The 21,366-nt window shown below is 42.5% G+C and overlaps 1 protein-coding gene across 1 annotated transcript; it reads right to left on the minus strand.

The window, feature by feature from the left end:
* Nucleotides 1-4,191: 4,191 nt before the first annotated feature.
* Nucleotides 4,192-20,000, minus strand: LOC139382258 (RAC-beta serine/threonine-protein kinase). The gene is made up of 12 exons (XM_071126122.1): nucleotides 19,945-20,000; nucleotides 14,709-14,874; nucleotides 14,393-14,524; nucleotides 13,989-14,100; nucleotides 13,585-13,735; nucleotides 12,414-12,545; nucleotides 11,427-11,492; nucleotides 11,110-11,301; nucleotides 10,629-10,757; nucleotides 9,092-9,306; nucleotides 7,382-7,572; nucleotides 4,192-7,207 (listed from the first exon to the last, which is right to left on the minus strand). The coding sequence occupies exons 2-12, from the start codon at nucleotides 14,752-14,754 to the stop codon at nucleotides 7,128-7,130; spliced, it is 1,446 nt and encodes a 481-aa protein (XP_070982223.1). The 5' UTR covers nucleotides 14,755-14,874; nucleotides 19,945-20,000; the 3' UTR covers nucleotides 4,192-7,127.
* Nucleotides 20,001-21,366: the final 1,366 nt, after the last annotated feature.

Raw genomic sequence — 21,366 nt, forward strand, 5'->3', positions numbered from 1 at the left:
CAATTTTACTTTGTTTTTTGAAAATTATTTATTGCTGATATGAAAAGGTACGGTCTTTATGCTTCATAAACCATACCGCCATGTGTGTTAGTGTTCACACTTGGTCCCTTTAATCCAATTTTTGTGAACTCGGAGTGCGGTTCGCTTAATTTTTTTCCAAGTGTGAACACGCCAAAGGAACTCAGACCGGTCAAGAGACACCGAAGCCAAACAAACTGAGACCACCTCGCTTGAAATCCTTGGTCCAATTCCCTTTTTTAGGTCAATGAGAACACAAAGCTCCCCAGGTTCGCTTGTCATTATTCCCACACCACATGCGAGACTACTGTAAAACAGTTTTCCCTGGCATAACACCACAAAAGAGAAAAGATGTTGGTTGTGCTGCATATCAGCAGCTTTTGTGCATTTTTGTGTGGATTAATTCATGTGAAAATAAATTCTTCAGAACAATTTTTTGAAAGTTATTAGAGCGATACATGGTTGGTAATGGTGTTCTACACTGCCTTTGTGTCCCACATCATTTATATAAACGTGTTTTTTTTATTTTACCTTTATTTAACCAGGTAGGCAAGTTGAGAACAAGTTCTCATTTACAACTGTGACCTGGCCAAGATAAAGCTAAGCAGTTCGACACATAACAGAGTTCCACATGGAGAAAAACAAAATAGAAAAATAAGTCTATATATGATGTGAGCAAATGAGGTGAGATACGGGAGGTAAAGGCAATAAATAGGTTGCGTAGTGGTGGCGTAGTAAATACAATATACCAATTAAAACACTAGAATGGTAGATTTGACAGTAGATGAGTGTGCAAAGTAGAAATACTGGGGTGCAAAGGAGCAAAATAAATAAATAAATACAGTAGGGGAAGAGGTAGTGGTTTGGGCTATTTATAGATGGGCTATGTACAGTGTTAACAAGACAATATTGTTAAACAACCAGGTTATCACCGAAATAATTATAATAGTAGCCTTACATTTTATTAATGCCAATACTGTTTTCTATGCTTGTTCTTGCTTAATTCTTTGGGATACAGGTGCACTAGTAGTCAGAAAGGCCCTTATCTTGTGAAGGCAACAGTAGGCCTACATGATTTTATTCATTACGCATTTATTATTTGTGGAGCCTACATTACACAAGGCTCCACTTTTTCTTAAACATTACACCATTTTTCATAGTGCATTTTATACAAGGCTATGTCGAATTTTATGAGGGTTGACAGATTGGGAGACATTTTATTTGTATTTTTTTGTGGTATCAATGAAGGTATTTGGGGAATGGGGATACATTTTATGACTGTGTATTATAATTTCCAAACACTTATATATATATATATATATATATATATTATTACACACACACACTCACACACACACACTCACTTTGTTTGTACTCATGTTATAGCCAACTCTCGACTTTTGTATGAATGACTTTTTATCAAATATTTGTATCTATTTGTACGTATTCATTATCTTTAACTGGTTAAACGTTTGTAGTTTGCATGTTTCAATAATGATTAACACGCTTAAATAGTCATAAATCCCTGCATGATTTAACTTTTGGTATATTTGGCATTTTTACACACATTCTGTATTTCCACTGAAGAAAGCAATAATTAATCATAATAATTAATCAAATGTAAATGGACACTACATGTCATAAAAATGAAAATTGCTCTCCGTAAATAAATGGTCAGAAATGCTCAGCCTGAAGCCATTCGGCTATAATAAAAAATACAAGTTATATCAGCTTAATTTTGTATTTTTATTTACAATCTACAAGGTTATAATATGTTGGGAATAGTGGTGTAGGAGTTTGAAATTGATTCAATACCCTAACCCTAAGCTATGTTCAAAGTCAGCAGAAATACAAGTGATATAACCCCTAACATGAGTTCAGTCTGCCAATGAGAACCAAGAGGGGCCTAACTTCGTCCTTCATGACTGGGAAAGGCCTTGATTCTAGGACATAGGAAATCCCACATCCATCTCATTAGATCAGAACAGGATGGATCAACAGTGATTCACATTACTGGTTTTCATCCTAAAACAAGGATAGTTGTGTTCTGCTGCATGACACACTTTGTCTACCCATATAATGTGGATCATTGTTAGATTATCTGATATACAAGCTTCACTAACAGAACGCCGTGGTTGTAATAACACTTTAAACAGGTTGTTTTTAAAATGTGTACTGTGTGTTTGTTTTGAGTCCACACTGGTCATTTTACTTATGTAAATTAGATAGTCACAGAATACTTTCTTCTGAATAACTGGTCAGGGCATAGCACTTTCCATTCAGTTTCAGGCAACTTGGATGTACACCTGTAGTGACTACGGTACTTCTGTCACGCCCATTGTTCACTAGATAGATGAATGTAATTACACCCAACACAATGTGAAAAACAGAATGCATCCAACCACTAGATCACATAACTAGACGTGAGCTGGATGTGATCTCAAAGCTGGCACAAATGTAGCAGAGGAAATTGACAGCTGCAACAGGAACTCTAACCAGAGCTCATACTTGGCAAAGTGAGCTGCAACAGGGACTATAACCAGGGCTCATACGTGGTAAAGTGAACTCTAATGGCCGTTGTCACGAAAGCCTAGTACTCCTCTGGGCAGAGGCAGTAGACTTACAATGCTGGAATATACCTTTTAACAATAGCCTAAGTATATAACATGATTCACATGACCATAATAATCATCATGAAACGACTTTGGAAGAGCCATAAGTGTAAGCCAACATAATTCATTATTTTACATGAACCTGTTTAATCGCATTGATATGGCTTAATTGATCATAGATAGTCCAGCCTTGTTATAGTTGCATTTTTTTTTTTTGCAGGTCTTCTGTTTCCCTACATTTCTTGTTGAATTAATTTCCCATCATGAACATGTATCCCCATTCATATACATTCATCAATACCCCCCCAAAATGTAATAACACAAATACAGCTTTTTACTCCAACATGACAACCGTCATAAAATCCAATATAGCACCAGTATCCCAAACTATTGTGATACTGTGAAAACAAGCATAGAAAACAGCATTGGCATTAATCAAAAATAAAATGAATGTAGGACACAAAAAAGTAACTTCCCGAAAATTGTTCCAAAGTTTGGCCCCCCAAAATGTATTTTCCTATGAATCCAGTCGCACAAAAAAATAGCCTTTTCCTATGAATTTTCACACGAAACAAGCCGCACAAAAACACAATCTGCTGAAATACTTTTTGTAAATATTCGCACGAATTGAGTGTGAGATTGTGTTGGATGACGATGTGCAGGTTCGAAGGCTTAAAAAAAGTGTGCCGTTTTTGGATGTTGATTAGTGATTGTCAAATGTGTTTAGTTCAGATTATTTGTTTGCAATATGTGACAGAGGCCAACACAGCTTCTTAAACTGATTATTCGATTGTGTGGTTTGAATAGAGTGAGAAGACAAAAGGGGCATTAGTCTACATTGGGTGAACACCTTTCATTACAGCATTATATGTAGTAAATTCTTCCAAAATGTAAGTGGTTAGTGTTTATAACATGTTCTGGTGGAATAGAGATCGGTGGAATGGAGGACTAAAATCGGTTATATTAAAGAGGACTATATGTGAAAACACCCTTAACAAAACTCCCCCTATAAAGAAGATGCCTTCGTGTAATGGAACTGAGCGTCATGATCAAGGGCTACACATTTTCTAGGAAACCAGTCCCAACCCCAGAAAATGCATATTCCATTTTTTTTTTTTTTACTTGGAAAGGGATCAACAAACACGCAGCTGTGGGTCACCTGCGCGTATTTAAATGTTTGGACACTTTATGGGACGTTAAACATACTAAACTTTACGCATCCTATTTAAACTTTTAACTAACCTTTGTGTGCAAGTACAGCAGTGGCATGGAATCGCAGAATACGGTTTTGGCCATGATGCTTCGAACCGGAGACTGTACATTCACTTAAGAGGCCCTGCAGCTACTTGAAACGACGAGGGACGGCGGATGAGAAACAAGCGATAAAAACAGTCAACATTATTTTAGGGTCCTAAAACACACGTGATTGACTAATTGGGGGTGGGCACGTAGATATCACGACTTGCATGTGCGTGACTGATGCCTGATCAGTTGACGAATAAGGTTGGTCAATTAGGTGTATGGTAAACTGGGCAGAGTCAATTAGCCTACATCAATCAACTTGAAATTCAAAACATTTACAATACTATGCTTGCTTTATTGGTTTATTTGCATGGAAATTCTTACTTTTTTTTGCTGTCATGGTACCCAAATAGACACACAACATACACATCACAGGCTGGGAGCATGGGAGAGCAGCACCCCTAGAGAATTAGGGGTAAAGTGCCTTGCAGATGGGGCACAACGGCAGAAGATAGCATATGGGATATTGAACCCAGTAACCCTAATGAAGAATGAGACACTTCATTCAGTAAAAGTCTTTACTGGCACATAATTGCAAATATTATACGTTACCATATACTGTAGCAGGTCACACCTGTTACAATGTAAAATCTTGCAACATGGGGGCTGAAACTGTCTACCAGGACATAGTCTTCTCCCTAAAAGATTGCTTGTTTTTAAGTTGAGGTTTAGCTGGGGAGGAGGTAAAGAATAGGTGGGGAGGAGCAAAGAATTCTTGGTAAATCAGCATTGAGATATGACATTCGTGGCTACTGATCACATTCAAAATACAGGGAAGCAAGGTAATCACTGTTAAGCTCCAACTCAAATTCCATCTACAAAGCTGCCAATTCTCCTTCTAGCCTACAGATCATCCTACACATCCAGCCTTTTTGGTATTTACATAGCCAGTGAAGAGTTCCATATCGATTGTCTGTGTGCAATGCCTACAGGAGAGGTCAGTGGTGTTGGCTTGCATGTTAGATGTACACACTCTGCACGTTGTTGCCGCCTGTGTGGCTTTACTGCCACTGTCAATTTTAGAAAAAGTCTACACCACCTCCTAGTGGCCATCCTAACATTGAAGGCAGCGTGAAAGAGATTCATCAGAGGGAGGTTGTTCCTGATATCCAGTCCTGCCTTTACAAGGCCTGATTATGGGCTGGTGAAGACCGGGATGTCTCCCATGGCCTCAGCCCTTGCAAACAGCAGTCAGACTGGACAACCCTACAGGAGGTACAGAGGCTAAAGGAAACCGGCATTGAGCACAGACTAGAGAGCTGTTCTACAACGCCCCATCAACCTGCTGCTGTGCATGAGCACGCACACACTTTAAAAAAGTAACACATGAATGATCAAAATGACAAACAACCAAAAGGAAAAACATGTTTAAACTTATTTTATATATTTTTTGATATAATATAAATTTAAATGAGACAATGTCTCCCAAAGTAAGGAATAGTTGGACCACAAATCAAAGAAAAGAAACATGGTCTTAATGATCCTTGAGTGAAGGAATCTTTGAAAAGGGCAACAAAAATGAAATGCATCACACCACTTGACTGTGAAACACAATGGTTGTTTCACCCAAACCACTCCTCTATAGGTCAGCTATAGGTCAGACAGGGGGTGTACACATGCATTCAGGACAGGTGAATTGTGGGAAGTTCACAGAGAGGAAGAGTGAGGTAAGAGAGAAAAATATAAAAATCTGTCCACAAGGGAATACAGCGATAAGCAGAACGGCTGCCTTCGAGACAACAACTCCCATTGTTAGGGCAGAGACAAGACCATCTTGTCATTATATACAGCATCTGTTTCACACCAGGGTTAGGGTTTCAATCCATGACGTTAACTCAGTTGACTTCCTACATTAACTGAATTGAACTAACCCCAACCCTAGTTCAATGGTCCTACTCTGACGTCCCGACAAAGGACTTAATCTGTCACTTACATTACCTTGAAAATACGAACCACAACCTTCAATATCGACCGTTAAATTACTGAAGTGTCAATTTTCTATCAGTCAGTCTAGCCTCATCACAAATAATCAGTGATCCATGATTTAATAGTTTGAATTCTTAAATATGGGAACATCCAAATGATCTTCAAAACAAAGAAAAAAGATCTTTACATCGATAATTCAAAATAAAAAGTGAAAAGTTTGGAACAAATTATATTTCTACTCAGAACGTGACAGCTACTAGAACAATGTTAATTGCTGTGGTCACTTCTACTCTTCCCCCTTCTCTTATTTCATCCTGAGCATTCTAACCACCAGAGGAACAAGTCAATCCACAGGGAAGCTCCACAACCTCTCTTCTTTCCCTTTAAAACTCTCCTCGTTTAGCCGTCATACAGAATCCAAAAGAGATACATGCAAATGCATAAACGTAAAACAGATGTTGAGATTCAAATGGTTGTTCATACATTCTCCTTCCACACACTCAAACATACAAACACATTCATTCACACATGCACAGTGCAAGCAGGGAAATGGCTACCCTCCGAGGTACACACACCCCTCATTCTCTCCCTGACCCGCTTTCTCTCTGTAGGAACAGTCCACATGATTTGTAACAGCAAGTTTTCAGCAAGAGCACCTGTAAAAAAAAAAACTGCAGAAATATGGCTTTTAAAACCGTAACAATCAAAAGAAAAATTAGTTTACAAATATTTTTCTCCTTTCATGTGTTTCTACAATGTGTTTGGACTTATTTTTTATCCAGTAGTAAAAACAAAATCTGCAGTGTATGGGAGGTTTTAGGTGTTGCTTGTCAAAGTGTGTGTGTGTGTGTTGGATCGGTGAAGCATGCGTTCGGCTGGTGATGTGGTATCTGCTGGCATAACCCAGGGATGGTGAAGTGCTGTTGATGCTTTGATGTGCCCAGTGTAGTGGTAGTGTGGTGGGTAGACAGGCAGGGTCCTGCAGGCATGGCCAAGGGCAGCCCTGTCCGGTTCCACCTGGTCCCGTCAGAATGAGAGACAAGGCCGCCAGTCTATCCACACAGGCCTGCTGAGGTCAGTCATCACGTCATGCTCTTGGATCCATGTTTCCACCGCTTCTCGGTGTCAGAGTGTGTGTGTTGTGCAAGTGTGTTTGTTTGTTTGAGAGAGTGTCAGTTTGTGTCATCCCAACTCCCCAGCAGTGCGAGTGTGTGTGAACGTGTGTTAGCCTGCTTGCTCATGTGAGTGTGTGCACGCATGTGAGAGAGGTCACTCCCGTATGCTGGCAGAGTAAGAGAACTGAGGGAAGTGTGTGCGCTGGTTCTGGTCTTCTGAGTCTAAGCTGTCATCTGGAGATAACGCGAGAGAGAAAAAAACAACAAAAAAAAAACAACAAAAAACAGGAGATTTACTACAAACTACTTTTTTTTCCAAAACCTGTTTTACAATAAATCAAAAATAAATCACCATCCAGATTTGAAGAGATTTTTAACAGTGAGACACACAAACACTCCTCAACTTACACTTGTCCGGGGGAGTTACGGTGATGGTTTGTGCTGTGAACTCGTCGTCAAAGTAGCGGGTGTCCGTCTCTGACGTCACCTGGGGCTTGAAGGGAGGCAAGAGCTTCCTTTCTACCACATCCTGCCAGTTGATGCTGGTGAAGAACTTCTGTGTCATCACGTCTTTGGCATCTTCTTGTCCACCTCCAAGCCTACAGAATGATCAGCATCACCATTATATTCTTCACTCAATGTATACTGGAAAAAAATACAAAACGCAACTTGCAGTGTTAGTCCCATGTTTCATGCGCTGAAATAAAAGATCTCAGAAATGTTCCATACGCACAAAAATGTATTTCTCTCAAACTTTGTGCACAAATTTGTTTACATCCCTGTTAGTGAGATTTCCTCCTTTGCCAAGATAATTCATCCACCTGACAGTTGTGGCATGTCAATAAGCGGATTAAACAGCATGATCATTGCACAGGTGCACCTTGTGCTGGGAACAATAAAAGGCCACTCTAAAAAGTACAGTTTTGTTACCCAGCACAATGCACAGATGTATCAAGTTTTGAAGGAGCGTGCAACTGGCATGCTGACTGCATGACCGCTGTCAGAGAATTGAAGATTCATTTCTCTATCATAAGCCACCTCCAACGTCATTTCACAGAATTTGGCAGTACGTCCAACCAGCCTCACAACCGCAGACCACGTCTAACCACGCCAGTCCAGAATCTCCACCTGCTGCATCATCTGAGACCAGCCACCCAGACAGCTGATGAAACCGTGGGTTTGCACAACCGATGGATTTCTGCACAAACTGTCAGAAATCGTCTCAGGGAAGCTCATCTGCACGGTTGTAGTCCTCACCAGGGTTTTGACTTCAGTTTGGCGTCGTAACCAACTTCAGTTGGCAAATGCTCACCTTCGATGGCCACTGGCACACTGGAGAAGTGTACTCTTCATTGTTGAATCTCGGTTTTGTGAGGGCGAGTGGTTTGCTGATGTCAATGTTGTGAACAGTGTGCCCTATGGTGGCAGTGGGGTTATGTAAGGGCAGGTATAAGCTACGGACAACGAACACAATTGCATTTTATCGATTGCAATTTGAATGCAGATATGCCGTGACGAGATCTTGAGGCCCATTGTTGTGTCATTCATCTGCAGCCATCACCTCATGTTTCAGCATGATAATGCACGACCCCATGTAACAAGGACCTGTCAGCTTCCAGGAATTGTGTAAAATGTCCCAGTTCTTCCATGGCCTGCATACTCACCAGACTTGTCACCCATTGAGAATGTTTGGGATGATCTGGGTCGACATGTACGACAGCGTGTTCCAGTTCCCGCCAATATCCAGCAACTTCACACAGCCATTGAAGAGGAGTGGGATGACATTCCACAGGCCACAATCAACAGTCTAATCAACTCTATGTGAAGGAGATGTGTCGCGCTGCATGAGGCAAATGGTGGTCACACCAGATACTGACTGGTTTTCTGATCCACAACCCTACTTAATTTTTTTTAAGGTATTTGTGACCGACAGATCTACATCTGTATTCCAGTCATGTGAAAGTCATAGATAAAGCTTATTGAATTTATTTAAATTGACTGATTTCTTTATATGAACTGTAACTCAGTAAAATCTTTGAAATTGTAGCATGTTGCATTCACATTTTTGTTCGGCTTATATATATATATATATATTTTTTTTTAGACACCAACACCTACCTCTGCTTGGGGTCCTTTTTGAGCAGGCCAGCAAGCAGGGCCTTGGCGTCGGGGGCCAGGTTCTTGGGGAAGCGGATCTCCTCCATGAGAATGAGCTCAAACAACCGCTCATGGTCCTGGTTGTAGAAGGGCAGTCGACCGCACATCATCTCGTACATGACCACACCTAGACCCCACCAGTCCACCGCTCGGCCGTAGTCATTGTCCTCTAATACCTGCAGGAGAGGGAGAAAGAGCGAGAGAAAGAGGGGGGGGAGAGCGAGAAAGAGAACAAAAAGAGAAATAGCAAATACAATTATGTGGAAGCCAAGGCACGGTGTCTCTTTCTACCTCAGTTGCAATGTAAACGATTACCTACACGACATGACCAAAAGTATGTGGACATCCGAACCATGAAAAACAGCCCCATACCTTTATTCCTCCTCCACCAAACTTTACAGTTGACACTATACATTCAGACAGGTAGCGTTCTCCTGGCATCCGCCAAACCCAGATTCATCCGACTGAATGCCATATGGTGAAGAGTGATTCATCACTCCAGAGAACATGTTTCCACTGCTCCAGGAGTCCAATGGCGGCAAGCTTTACACCACTCCAGCTGACACTTGGTATTACGCATGGTGATCTTAGGCTTGTGTGCGGCTACTCGGTCATGGAAACCCATTGAACAGTTCTTGTGCTGGCATTTCTTCCAGAGGCAGTTTGAAACTCAGTGGGGTGTGTTGCAACCGAGGACAAACAATTTTTTAGGTGCTACACGCTTCAGTACATGGTGGTCCCGTTCTGTGAGCTTGTGTGGCCTACCACTTCACGGCTGAGCCGTTATTGCTCCGAGATATTTCCACTTCACAATAACAGCCCTTACAGTTGGCCGGAGCAGCTCTAGCAGGGCAGAAATTTGACAAACTGACTTGTTGGAAAGGTAGCATCCTCTGACGATGCTACGTTGAAAGTCATTGAGCTCTTCAGTAAGGCCATTCTACTTCCAATGTTTGTCTATGGAGATTTCATAGCTGTGTGCTCGATTTTATACACCGGTTAGCAACGGGTGTGGCTGGAATAGCAAAATCCACTAATTTTGAAGGGGTTTCCACATACTTCCGTGTGAGTGTGCTTTGAAGAATTACAAATATTTTGATCTGTTTAACACTTTTTTGGTTACTACATGATTCCATGTGTTTTATTTAATTGTGTTGATGTTTTCACTATTATTCTACAATGTAGAAAATAGCTAAAATAAAGAAAAACCCTTGAATGAGTGGGTGTCCAAACTTTTGACTGGTATTGTATGTATATATAGTGTATTTGCAGTCCCGCTGTCTATTCCTGTTGATAATAATTTACTTTCCAATGGCAAAGTCGAGTTATTAACTTGTATGTTAAGCATTCTTTGCTGGATAGACAATTATTGACTGTAAACCAGTCCAAGACAAGAAACCAGCAAGGAATGCATCTGGAATTGTTAACTGGACACACTGCAATGTACTGTTCAAAGCACAACTAGAATGTATGATTTTGTTCACTGTGCTGTAGTTACCTCAGGTGCAAGGTATTCTGGAGTCCCACAAAAGGTCTTCATGGTAGCCCCGTCTGTGATTCCCTCTTTACACAGTCCAAAATCTGTGATCTTTATGTGTCCATCTTTATCCAGCATTAAGTTCTCCAGCTAGAAGAGAAAGAGATGAGAACAAGAGTGAGTGAGTGACCACAGGAGAGAGTCAGCAGCAGAAAATACCACTGCTAACATGACAGCTGACTGTAATAAGTGCCACAGACTTACAGGCTTTTCACCAAGAGACTGGTGCTCTTCTAGTGCAGTCTATGGTAGGATTGAGCCTAGACCAATTCAGAAGTACTTTAAATCCAAGACTGGGCTTAATCTTAAAATCAGCCCGTATTTCCTATTGTGCGAAATGTTAGTCTTGAGAATATACTTTCAATATGAGGCGGTACGTGTAAAGGTATGGGCGAGTCAGGGAAACATCAGCCAGACATCCAGTCAGGGAAGCGGCCATTACCTTCAGGTCTCTGTAGACAACGTCCCGTGAGTGGAGGTATTCCAGCGCAGACACAATCTCCGCACCGTAGAACCGTGCCCGGTCTTCTGTGAACACGCGGTCCCGTGACAAGTGAAAGAACAGCTCTCCTCCATTTGCATATTCCATCACAAAGCATAGCCGGTCATGTGTTTGGAACGCGTATTTCAGTGTCTGTGTGTGTGTGTGGGGGGGGAGACAAGACAGTCAGAATTAGAGACCACTTTTGAATCAGATGGCTACTTGGTTAAATGCAATCAGTGTTCAGTAGGATCAGATGTCGTCAGTTAGGAACTCACCGTTAAGAAGGGATGCCTCGTATTCTGAAGGACTCTGCTTTCTGTTACCGTGTGTGCTACCTCATCCTTATGGAACACATCACACAAAAACACACCATGATGGACAGATCAAATCCAGTTGTCCACTGCTGAGTGTGACTTCTGGGCTACTCAAGAACCCAAAATAGAACCTTGAAGTAACTGTGCATAATTAGTGCTGTGGCTCACTTGGTAATGCAAGGGATGTGGGTTCGATTCCCACAGGGGACCAGTACGAACAAATATGAAAATGTATGCACTCACTACTGTAAATCACTCTGGATAAGAGCGTCTGCTAAATGACTCAAATGAAAAAGGAAAATGTCATCAAAATCAAGACTTCCAGGGATATGGTGCACGGCTCAGATTCACAAAACACCTCTAACGCAAAATCTTAAGAAGCTTCTTAAGAAAAAAAGTTATATTAATGACAATGTTTGTTGCTAGGCAACCAGTTTAACTAGCTGTCTAGCTAGCAATGGCAATCATGTTAGCATATTTCATACTGAGATCACTGTTCTAAAACACGTTCTTGGGTTTAAAATAATCAATACTGAAACTTTCAGATTAACTTTGTGAGTAAATAAACATGTTCAATTGCTTTCATGAACTTATTCTCTCACTGCCTTGGACATGGCCACAACGGTTAACCATCTTGGAATTAATTTCCAAGGACATTATTTCTTCTTAACTTTTTGCTTGAGGAGAAACATTAGAAACAGCTAAAGCAAATTTCCAAGAATCTTTTTGAGGAATAGAAACTTTGCTTAACTTTCTTCTTACGTCTATAGTTAAGGGGGAAAAAGTAATTTAAGGTTTTGTGAATCTGGGCCCAGTAGTCTTTTCCCTACGTAGTGCAATATTACTTTTGACCAGCGCCCTATGGGTCCTGGTAATGCCCTATATAAGGAACCACTTTGGACGCATCTGTCTGAGTAACTGCCAGTCTCTTTGATGCCAAATGGTTACCTTAGCGATTATGACTTCTTTCCTCAGGATCTTCATGGCGTAGTACATCCCTGTGGCCTTCTCCTTCACCAGGATCACCTTACCAAACGTCCCCTTCCCCAGCAGCTTCAGGTAGTCAAAGTCACTCATGGTCTGTGGGGGGTGTGGGGGACACAAACACCTTGAGGGTTCAAATCTCAGTCTTCTTCAAGACAGTTTGGATAACAGGATTTATTTGACCATGACAATTACAGCTTATGAGTAATAAAGAGTTTACATAGACCTGCACAACGGTTTTAGATGAAGAACGAGCAGAGAATGGAGCAGAAAACGCACCAACACACACTATGGCCCAGGTCACATAGGGAGATGGTAAACCAGCTGTGATGAGGTATTGTTACTAAGGAGTAGTAGATACTCTGAACTAGGATGCAGAGGTTCCAATGGACAAAAGCAGCCACATCTAGAGGAGGGCTGTTGGACAAACACAAAAAGCACTGAGAGATCTGCAAGGTTGGTAGAGGGACAGTAGGACACTGACAGGTCTGCTGGGAGGACACTGACCCGTCTGCTAGGGGGACACTGACAGGTCTGCTGGGGGGACACTGACAGGTCTGCTGGGGGGACACTGACAGGTCTGCTGGGGGGACACTGACAGGTCTGCTAGGGGGACACTGACAGGTCTGCTAGGGGGACACTGACCCGTCTGCCAGGTTGGTAGGGGGACAGGAGAACACTGACAGGTCTGCTAGGGGGACACTGACAGGTCTGCTAGGTTGGTAGGGGGACAGGAGAACACTGACAGGTCTGCTAGGTTGGTAGGGGGACAGGAGAACACTGACAGGTCTGTTAGGTTGGTAGGGGGACAGGAGAACACTGACAGGTCTGCTAGGTTGGTAGGGGGACAGGAGAACACTGACAGGTCTGCTAGGTTGGTAGGGGGACAGGAGAACACTGACAGGTCTGCTAGGTTGGTAGGGGGACAGGAGAACACTGACAAGTCTGCTAGGAGGACACTGACAGGTCTGCCAGGAGAACACTGACAGGTCTGCTAGGTTGGTAGGGGGACAGGAGAACACTGACAGTTCTGCTAGGTTGGTAGGGGGACAGGAGAACACTGACAGGTCTGCCAGGTTGGTAGGGGGACACTGACAGGTCTGCTAGGTTGGTATGGGGACAGGAGAACACTGACCACTTTGTTGCGGGACTTGGACATGGCCACCTCCATCTCCTCCATGCCGCTGCAGTCGCTGGGGGAGCCAAACGTTATGTCCATGGGAGCCTCTTCCACTCGTGTCTTCAGGCCGTTGGCCACCGCTTGGATCGCCCGCATCCATTCCTCCCTGGAAGGGGAGAGGGAGTTCAATGTAGACCACTTCAAGCCCAAAAGACATGAATCTACACTGACTGAGTGTGTGTGTGGATACGGTGGGTATGAGGGTGATTAACTAGTGAGGTCAATAGCAGACCTCTAATCCTGAAAGTTGGTGAGGTAAAAATAACTTGTAGAAGGAGGGCATTGCCCAGTTTACAGATAAACAAATACCCATTCAACTCTTCCACATTGTCCCTGCCTCTGGAACTTTCCGGTCTCACCTTTCCTCGTTACTCTCCACGTGGAAGGTGCGCTCTATGACTGTGGTCCACTGTAGGCAGCGGATGACAAACGTGTTGGGCCTGGGCCGTTCTGTCTTCATCAGCTGGCACTCTGCAGACAGGGAGTAATAGAGAGGTTTGAGTGTGCTACTGTAGACACTGGGTGAATCTCAACAGTCTTCCCTCGATTCCTCTCCTCCCATTCTCTCTACACCTCCTCAAAACAGTAGCTCATGAAGTGAGGAGACGATTCAAGGAGAGGAAACTGTTCTTCCTGCTGACGGACACAAGGAATCAAAGGAGAGCCAATCTGTGTGAACATGACTAGGAAACTCTCATCATCATCATCATCATCCAAGTACCACCAGGCTCTAGAAGTTGGCAAAGAAATGACAGACACCAACCTGCCACAGAGAAGTTGTTGAGGGGTGGGAGGCTGTGGTCGGACGACATCTCTGGCTTCTCCTTGTAGCCGATGAAGGAGCCATCACTCTTCAGGATGAAGTACCGCGGCCTCCACGTCTTAATGTACTCTCCTGCAGGGAGGGAGGGAGAAGGGCATGAGTGAGAGGGGGGGGGAGAGAGAGAGAGGGGCAGAGTGAGAGAGAGAGGCACATAAAGCCATACATATTAGGGTTTAACTAATACTGAGTGGACTCACAGTGTCCTAGAAACAGAGACACTGTGAGACAGCGATGAGTGAAGCTCATCTCAGCTCACCCCTCTTATGGAGCCAGCCCTCTCTGACCACACTGATGTCATTCATGCTGGGGCGGAGGACTGCTGGGGCTCAGGGTGGGGGTCACAGGGGAAATACAGGGAAGGGGAGCTGTGACTGCTGGGGAAGGGAGTCAGATGTGTCTCTGACGAAAATGTCTCACAGTGCCTAGGGGACAGAAAGATCAAAGATACCAAGATATTAACCACAATTGAAAGAGGATACATTTTCATAATAAACATTTTTGAAAATACCCGAATCTTGTTATGTTCATACAAATACACATGTTAAGCTTGCTGAAAATAAACGCAGTTGACAGTGAGAGGACGGTTATTTTTTTGCTGTGAGTGTGTGTGTACACACACACACACACACACACACACACACACACAATCTATTCAACATACTTTATATCTGGTTATAGTCGTTTAAGTTCACACCTAGTGTTCCCTTTTCCATTTAGGCGACCCGAAAAAGAAACACTTAGGCAGCCCACCCAAAGGCTTCAATGGCATAAAACTCCCTGTAGGCTACTTTGTGCTGATCCCCTCACCTGTACAATGGTAAAGTATGGCTTGGTACATACGCTCTAAAACAAACTTACTGGAAAAACTGTTTGGTAACAGAATTACAGTAAAATCTCCCTCAGTTTTATATGGTTACCCAACTTTGTATCTGCACAGTTCTACCTGTAAATATGTTTTTATAACGTGTTTTATGGAAATTGTTAAAAGCAGTGCATTGTTCTATTGTTTGTTAAACTTCTAACAAAAAACATTAATTTATGTATACATTTTAAAGTGAAAAATGAAGTCCACGTATTTCTGTTACCATGGAATTGCCCTACTTCCACTGAAGAACTGCTGAGGGTTGTAAACAGAAATGCAGCCTCTTAAGGCTTCCTCAAACTCATCAGAATGAATGTAAGATAACTCAAGAAATCTGTAATTAATTTAGAAGTTTTTGCTGAGTAGATGTTAGGCTCACAATTTTACACCTAAATAGGATGTTTGGTAGAGTATTTAAAGTTAAAAAAATGTGCATGAAAATTATTTGTGTATCGTTGAATGACAAACACTACATTGAAGCATCCCTACTGCGTTTAGACTTCGGCTTCCGAACTTCAGCTTGCCTCCAGAAAAAAAACCTTTGCCAAAGGCCAAAACCAAATTTTGTCATAATATATTTTTATTTAACTAGGCAAGTCAGTTAATTAAGAACAAATTCTTATTTACAATGACGGCCTACCCCGGCCAAACCCGAACGGCGCTGGGCCAATTGTGCACCGCTCCATGGGACTCCCAATCACGGTCGGATGTGATACAGTCTGGATTCGAACCAGGGACTGTAGTGACACACTTAGATGTAGTGCCTTACATCACTACGTCACTGTCTGTTCCTAACCGTTTTGGATGGGAAGAACGCGGACACCTTCACAGGCATGCAGGTGTAAAGTGATGAGTGCAAAACATTTGATCATCAAGGTTGACATGTTTTTCAATTAACCGACAAGTCTGTGTTGACGGACTCCTCTTTTTGACCACCCCCTGCCCGTGTGTATGTGGATCCTCATCACCAGACAGTGTTAGGTTTGTGTCTGTTCTGCAGCCAGCTCTGCCCAGTTAGAACCCAGCAGACACCTGTCGCAGCTTGCCCTGGCACAGGCTGGCAGCACTCCCGGTCACTATGGGCACCCCACTATCAATTAATCCCCAACTTGTAGTGTAACAGCCGGATGGGCAGTGCATCACTTAGTTACACAACCAAATAACTGCCAGTTACCGCTCAGCTACCTCTCAGCTACCTCTCAAACATTAGCTGACATGGGCAAGTTGATCTGGACATTTCTGACAAGTTATTTATAACTAAAGTATGCAATGACTGACATGACAAGAGGAACTGACGATACACCACCTAATTTCGAAATTACACCTGGTTCATTCTACTATTAAAACTTTAAAGAGTAAGTTAAAAGCCGGACAGAGTCCCCCCTGCCGACCCCTTTAGCCCCACACAGTTTGGGAACCACTGCACTAGAGGAGCAAGACAAACAGAATTACTGCTACCATCATGGTAGTACCATGATGTTTTTTTTATTTATTTCACCTTTATTTAACCAGGTAGGCTAGTTGAGAACAAGTTCTCATTTACAACTGCGGCCTGGCCAAGATAAAGCAAAGCAGTGCGACACAAACAGCACAGTTACACATGGAATAAACTAGCATACAGTTAATAACACAATAGAAAAATAATAAAGTCTATATACAGTGTGTGCAAATGGCATGAGGAGGAACGGCAATAAATAGGCCATAGTAGCAAAGTCATTACAATTTAGCAGATTAACACTGCAGTGATAGATGAGCAGATGATGATGTGCAAGTAGAGATACTTTTCTGCTCTTTTGCACACCAGTAAATAAAAACAATATGGGGATGAGGTAGGTAGATTGGGTGGGCTATTTACAGATGGGCTACGTACAGCTGCAGCGATCGGTTAGCTGATGTTTAAAGTTAGTGAGGGAAATATAAGTCTCCAGCGATTTTTGCAATTTGTTCCAGTCATTGGCAGCAGAGAACGGGAAGGAAAGGCGGCCAAAGGACGTGTTGGCTTTGGGGATGACCAGTGAGATAGACCTGCTGGAGCGCGTGCTACGGGTGGGTGTTATCGTGACCAGTGAGCTGAGATAAGGCGGAGCTTTACCTAGCATAGACTTATAGATGACCTGGAGCCAGTGGGTCTGGCGACCAATATGTAGCGAGGGCCAGCCGACTAGAGCATACAGGTCGCAGTGGTGGGTGGTATAAGGGACTTGTGACAGAACGGATGGCACTGTGATAGACTGCATCCAGTTTGCTGAGTAGAGTATTGGAAGCTATTTGGTAAATGACAACGCCGAAGTCGAGGATTGGTAGGATAGTCAGTTTTACGAGGGTATGTTTGGCGGCGTGAGTGAAGGATGCTTTGTTGCGAAATAGGAAGCCGATTCCAGATTTAAATTTGGATTGGAGATGTTTAATATGAGTCTGGAAGGAGAGTTTACAGTCTAACCAGACACCTAGGTATTTGTAGTTGTCCACAGTCAGAACCGTCCAGAGTAGTGATACTAGTCGGGCGGGCGGGTGCGGGCAGCGAACGGTTGAGCATGCATTTGGTTTTACTAGCGTTTAAGAGCAGTTGGAGGCCACGGGATTCTCACATAGGTGTTCCTTTTGCCCAAGTGGGAAAGGGCAGTGTGGAGTGCAAAAGAGATCACGTCATCTGTGTATCTGTTGGGGCGGTATGCAAATTGAAGTGAGTCTAGTGTTTCTGGGATAATGGTGTTGATGTGAGCAATGACCAGCCTTTCAAAACACTTCATGGCTACAGACGTGAGTGCTACGGGTCTGTAGTCATTTAGGCAGGTTACCTTGGTGTTCTTGGGCATAGGGACTAGGATGGTATGCTTGAAACATGTCGGTATTACAGACTCAGTCAGTTACAGGTTGAAAATGTCAGTGAACACACTTGCCAGTTGGGCAGCGCATGCTCGGAATACACGTCCTGGTAACCGGCCTTGTGAATGTTGACCTGTTTAAAAGGTCTTACGTCGGCTACGGAGAGAGTGATCACAGTCGTCCGGAACAGCTGATGCTCTCAAGCATCTACCAAAGCACAATTCAAATTGCAGGTCATCATGTCACGGTGTGAATTTCAAGGAATCACAAGCAAAGTTGTTCCGCTTCAGAGGATGAGCTTTTCCCTACATCTACTAATAGGCCAGTCGTCTGTGGCGATCCTAAACATTCTGCTTCCCAGCTCCATGATCATGGCAAGATGGCAGAAATAGCATAACATTATACATTTTAGTCATTTTGCAGACAAGCTGATCCAGAGCAACTTACAGAAACAATTAGGGTTAAGTGCCTTGCTCAAGGGTACATCGGCAGATTTTTTTTACCTTGGGGATTCAAACCAGCGACCTTCGGTTACTGTCCCAAATCTCTTAAAGGAAAACTCCAACCAAAACCTATTAGTCCATTGTTGATATAGTCCCAAAATGTTTTGCTTGTCAGCAATCAAGTTCTCAACTTTCAAAATAGAGACTAATTTAAAATAAGTGATAGTTTTTGGGGGAACCAGCATTATCAGTGCCTAGAAACATACAAAGGACAACATGTTCTGCTTCAGGCTAGGCTACATCAATCTAACCATATACTATTGGGTGATGGGAGAGTCGTCAAATGTTCAATGTTTATCTGTTAGCACAATAAAACTACTAACAGTGGGAGGGGCCAGGCATTACATAGAAGTGACTGATGTGTCTGTTTGAACTGTATCGTTAGCAGAGATGAAATCCAATGGTTCCCTTCAACTCAGTCAATTCCAAATCTATTATTAAACTAATCAAGTGTAAATCTGTTGGCTATTTAATGGCTTGATTTTGATAATGGAATTCGGTACTAGTAAGCCACTTGAATTGATACAAATTCAAAAACCGTTAGACTTGAAACAGCATCGACTAGGTGGGTTTCTACTTTTAAAAGCAAAACTATGTTTTGGGTGATACAACTTAGCTAAATAACGTTACTGAATGAAACAGAAATTGGGCTACTTCCACTGAAGCGGACAAGCCTCAAATGCCGGGCCTTTTCAGAGTAACGTTATGTCGAGCAGTGACCCTGGGTCGATATTAGCCGACTCAACTCATCATAAATCGTGGAGTTCAGTTTAATCGGCTAGGTCGATATCTACACCTGCCCCAATCATAATGTTGTTGACAGATAAAACGAGACAACTGCATGGAGGTGTGGGTGAATGAACAGCAATGACACCTGGATAATGGTTCGTTAACGCACTCTTCGAACTGAGTTTGTCTCGGTCAGACCTGCTGTTGAACAATGGCCGGTTAGCTAGCCATCTACTGTACTACTGTTAGCAAGCGTACCTAGCTACCAATGACTGATGTTTACAAAATTAATTGACCTCTACCAGTGATCACACTGCCTCCAAAAAACAACCAACGAATGTCCGCTGAGCTTGTTTTTCTTCCAACAACGGCGGCATGTTGTCGCAGGTTAGTTACCTACTAACAAGATAGTAAAACGGATTGGTCGGGTGAACTCGCGAAATTGTACGTTAGTTGCGACTAGTCAACTTTTAAATCATTACAAATCTTTATGATTGAGTTACAGTTTATATCTATTAATTTTAAGTATTATTGATCTCCCGTTTACGTTATAAAAAAATATTTGCTTTTACCTTCAATCCCTTGTTATTGCTGGTGCTTCAGTTATATCACAGATAGAACAAGGAGACAGATATTTCACTGGATGTATATATGTGAAGCATCCGGTTGACGTTTCCACTCACTACCAAATATGGTAGTGAAAGGAAGCCCACTGCCGGGCAATGGGAGAATATGGAACGAGATGGGTTTTGGCCGACATAAAGCATCAATTAAACATTTAATCTCAATATAGTTCTGTTCCCAAAACTAGAATATGTTATGAACAGAACGGACTAAGCTTTGTAGACTTCAACATTTGTTTGCAAAAGTTTTTAAAAATCGCGCTGTTTAGAAGGAGTGCAAAGAAGAATTGAGTTATTTCACACGCGCACTACATAGTAGGCGTTCCCTAACGGAATACGCAGATGTTTACGAGAACGCGCCAATAAGATATCGCTTGCGCATGCTTGGCTCTGCCCTCTCCTTGCTTGTTCTGCCCACTAAGACTAATTTGTTCACATTGGAAACGACAAGATGTGGTCTATCTTGGTTTATTTATAAAATATATTTGGTTATATCAGCAGGCCCTGTCCAAACCAGACAGAACAGCAACCCTCCACACGCGCACAAACAGGATATGACGTATTAAGAGGCCTCCCTACATGAAACAATTGGGAAAAAACGATCTCTGACTGAAAAATCTTTTGAATGGTCATCCAATTTCATATTCAATGTCGGAAACTCGGGCTCCGACTTTTCCGTCATGACTTCACCTCATCCCTTTTCCGAATTCCCAGTTGATTAAACAAAAGAAAGAGTTCCCAGTTGCACCATTAGCGCCCGAAAGTGATCACTGACACTCAAACATAGCATTTGAGTAGTAAGGCTGTGGACGAAAATCGAGAAAACGGGTAGGTGCGTTTAGATTCCCTAGCGTCGCTTTCAAATGTATTGAGTTCCACAAAAACAGTCCGTGGGAAGCCAAAAGTTAAATACAATTCCATTTAAACGTATTGCGCTGGTGGGCAAGACGGTTGGTCATTATGAAGGGGAAATTTAAGACAAAAGATCTAAAAGGAACGTATTATTAAACAGACTTTCCAAACATTGTTCTGTTTTGGACCACCCCCCCCCCCCCTTCTTCTTTAAAGTTGTACGCCACCTACTGTATGGGGTATTGAAACAAATAAAAAATAATATATTCCATTGCGGGGGGCCTGAGATAATACAAAAATGAATCAAACAACTATCCCACTCTTTCAGTCACATTCAAATCACATCCCTATGAGGACGGAGCATTAATCAACAGGCTTCCTTGTTAATGGCTCTGTAAAAACCCCTGAGTCCCAAAAACGCTGAGCCGCGCTTACAATGATGGCTATTTTCTCTGATTTTTCTATCTTTGCACTGTGCAGTTGATAACCAAAGTAATAAACGCTACAAAGTCCATCTTC

Source organism: Oncorhynchus clarkii, chromosome 24 (genome assembly GCF_045791955.1).
Source record: "Oncorhynchus clarkii lewisi isolate Uvic-CL-2024 chromosome 24, UVic_Ocla_1.0, whole genome shotgun sequence".
NCBI lineage: Eukaryota > Metazoa > Chordata > Actinopteri > Salmoniformes > Salmonidae > Oncorhynchus > Oncorhynchus clarkii.